Genomic DNA, 2324 nt, shown 5'->3' with positions numbered 1-2324 from the left:
GTACTGCGCCCACCGCGGAGGACACTGCGTCCTCTCTGTGTGTTTTATACAGAAGTCATGGGCAAGTCTGGGCCCTGGGGCTTCGATCAAGAGCCCGATTTGAGACTGGCTCTGGGACTGGAGTTAAGGCTCCGCTTGGGCAGCGAAGAGAGGCAGGCAGCGGGGTCGGGGGCGGGCGGGGGCGCGGCTCTTGCGAGGATTACGGCGGAGGCTGTGGACCTTGGCGCGGCTCGCAGAGGCTGCAGCCATTGCACAGCCGAGCATCCCACATTCAACAGGAGGAACCCGCGGGAGAGGAGCCCGAGCCCACCGCGCCGCAGCCGCCGCAGCCCGTGCGCCCCGAGCCCCGGTGCGCCATGGCCAAGGAAGGCGTGGAGAAGGCGGAGGAGACGGAGCAAATGATCGAGAAGGAGGCAGGCAAAGAGCCTGCTGAGGGCGGCGGCGGCGGCGGCTCTCACCGCCTCGGGGACGCCCAGGAGATGCGCGCCGTGGTGCTGGCCGGCTTCGGGGGGCTCAACAAGCTGCGGGTCACCCGGAAGGCCATGCCTGAGCCGCAGGACGGCGAGCTCAAGATCCGCGTCAAAGCCTGGTCCAGTATCCGCGTCTTTCTCGCTTTCTCTCTTTGCGCGCTCGGCGTTCCCGGGGCGGGGGTGGCGGAGCCTCGGCGGGGCCGCTGCGCGGGGAAGAGTGGCCGTGGGCGCCTCCTCCGCGCCCTTCCCCGGTCTCAGAGCCTCCCGCTGCCGGCGGCCGGCTGACGCTGGGGGGGATGCAGCGAGGTGGCCCTCGCCCTCGCCAAGCCGGATCTAGGGGTGACCGGAGGGGACTGTGAGCTCTTGCGCGGGGGAGGAACGCGGTGGATGGTGGCGCCCAGCACAGGGGTCTGGAAGATTGCGCTCCGGGGGCTCTCCGTCGGGTAGGACAGCCCGGCTGCCAGGAGAGGGAGTTTGAAACACGGTTAAAAAATAATAACCGTCGGCTTACTGTGTACCAGCCTTCGTGTTTAGAGTCTTACGTGTGCGATCTTATTTAATACTTGCTGGGACCCGATGAGTTAGGCACCATCATTACACCCCGTTTCAGGTGAGGAGACCAGGGCGCAGACAGTGATTTGCCCAACATCTCGCTGCCGCTACTAACTGACCAGGCTAGGATTTGCTACTCGATCTTTTCAACCTCTGTGCTGGGTTTCTGCTGGGGCTGGCAACAGAGTGCAGGGCTGGGGAAGTGCGTTCTTTCTCCCCACTCCTCTGCACTCTGCCCCTCTGATCCAATGGTAGGGAGAAAGGCACTGGGAAGCAGGGGGTTAGGTCCTGGAGCATCTCAGCTCGGTGAGGAGTGAGGCCAAGGCTCCTCTTTCCCCCCACGAGCGTCTTCTGTGCTTCTCCAAAGTGGAAAAATAAACAAACCACCCGCGATATTCTCAGAACTATCCCCATCTCAAACGCAGCTCAGCAATCTGCGTGTCCTTCCATTCCCCACTCCTCCTGGGGGAACTTCAGAGTTATGCCCGGCTGGGATTCGCTCTGGAGGGCTTAAGCCTTTCTGCGTGCTGTCACTATCTGATCATTTCTCTGAAGTTCTAGGAGGGAGGGCTCACCGCAGAGGGTTCACTGGACCCAACACTCTTGGGTTCTTTATGCAGCAGCGTGGGAAGCACCTAAGGGGAATTTGCTCTCAGCACAGTGAGATGGACTCACCCTCTCTCACGTCTGTATTTTAAAGCCCCCAGTAGACACTGCTCCCCAAAGCAGCAGTCAGCTTACCTGTTCCTAGGTTAGACCCCAAACCTGGGCTCTGGGACCATATGCAGAGGCAAGAAAAATGCAAAGGAGATCCTCCTCCCATTCACTGCTTTGGGAGCAGGTGCAGGATTCACATGCCAGGCTGGAAGGCAGCTGGCAAGAGAAGCGGGCGCTGGTCTCTGACTCATTCCTCACACATATAGCGGGTCACAGTTGTCTCTAAACATGACTCTTGGGGATTCAGGGTAAGGGAAGAGGATTTTGCAAACTGGGGATCCGGTACAATTCTGTTTTGTTAACTCTCGTGAACCAAGCTGATTGGTCCCAGAAGACAGAGCTTGCGTCTGCCCTTTTCACCAACAAATCCCCAATGTCCAGCATAGCCTATTGCTTGTCAGACATTTAGTCCTTATGCTGAAGGACTAAGTTATTGCTGGATGAGTGGAGTGAGAAAAGACGCTTGGACCAGGGTTGTTGAGTCCTTATTTTTCTTCACTTGCTGGTGGAAGAACGTCTGCTTCGTAAAACTAAAACTATATACTGATAATTTCCCTTCCTTAGCCACAGATCAAAAATATTTCG

The 2324-nt window shown here is 58.3% G+C and overlaps 1 protein-coding gene across 1 annotated transcript in view; it reads left to right on the top strand.

The window, feature by feature from the left end:
• Positions 1-240: 240 nt before the first annotated feature.
• VAT1L (vesicle amine transport 1 like) overlaps positions 241-2324 on the top strand; it is a 137738-nt gene continuing 135654 nt past the window's right edge. Inside the window, exon 1 of the mRNA XM_080829032.1 lies at positions 241-589. Coding sequence (XP_080685158.1) covers positions 357-589 — 233 coding nt within the window. The 5' untranslated portion in view covers positions 241-356. The remainder of the gene's footprint in view (positions 590-2324) is intronic.

The sequence above is a fragment of the Martes martes genome (assembly GCF_963455335.1).
Source record: "Martes martes genome assembly, chromosome: 17".
Taxonomy (NCBI): Eukaryota; Metazoa; Chordata; class Mammalia; order Carnivora; family Mustelidae; genus Martes; species Martes martes.
This window is presented reverse-complemented; position numbering and strand designations above follow the sequence as displayed.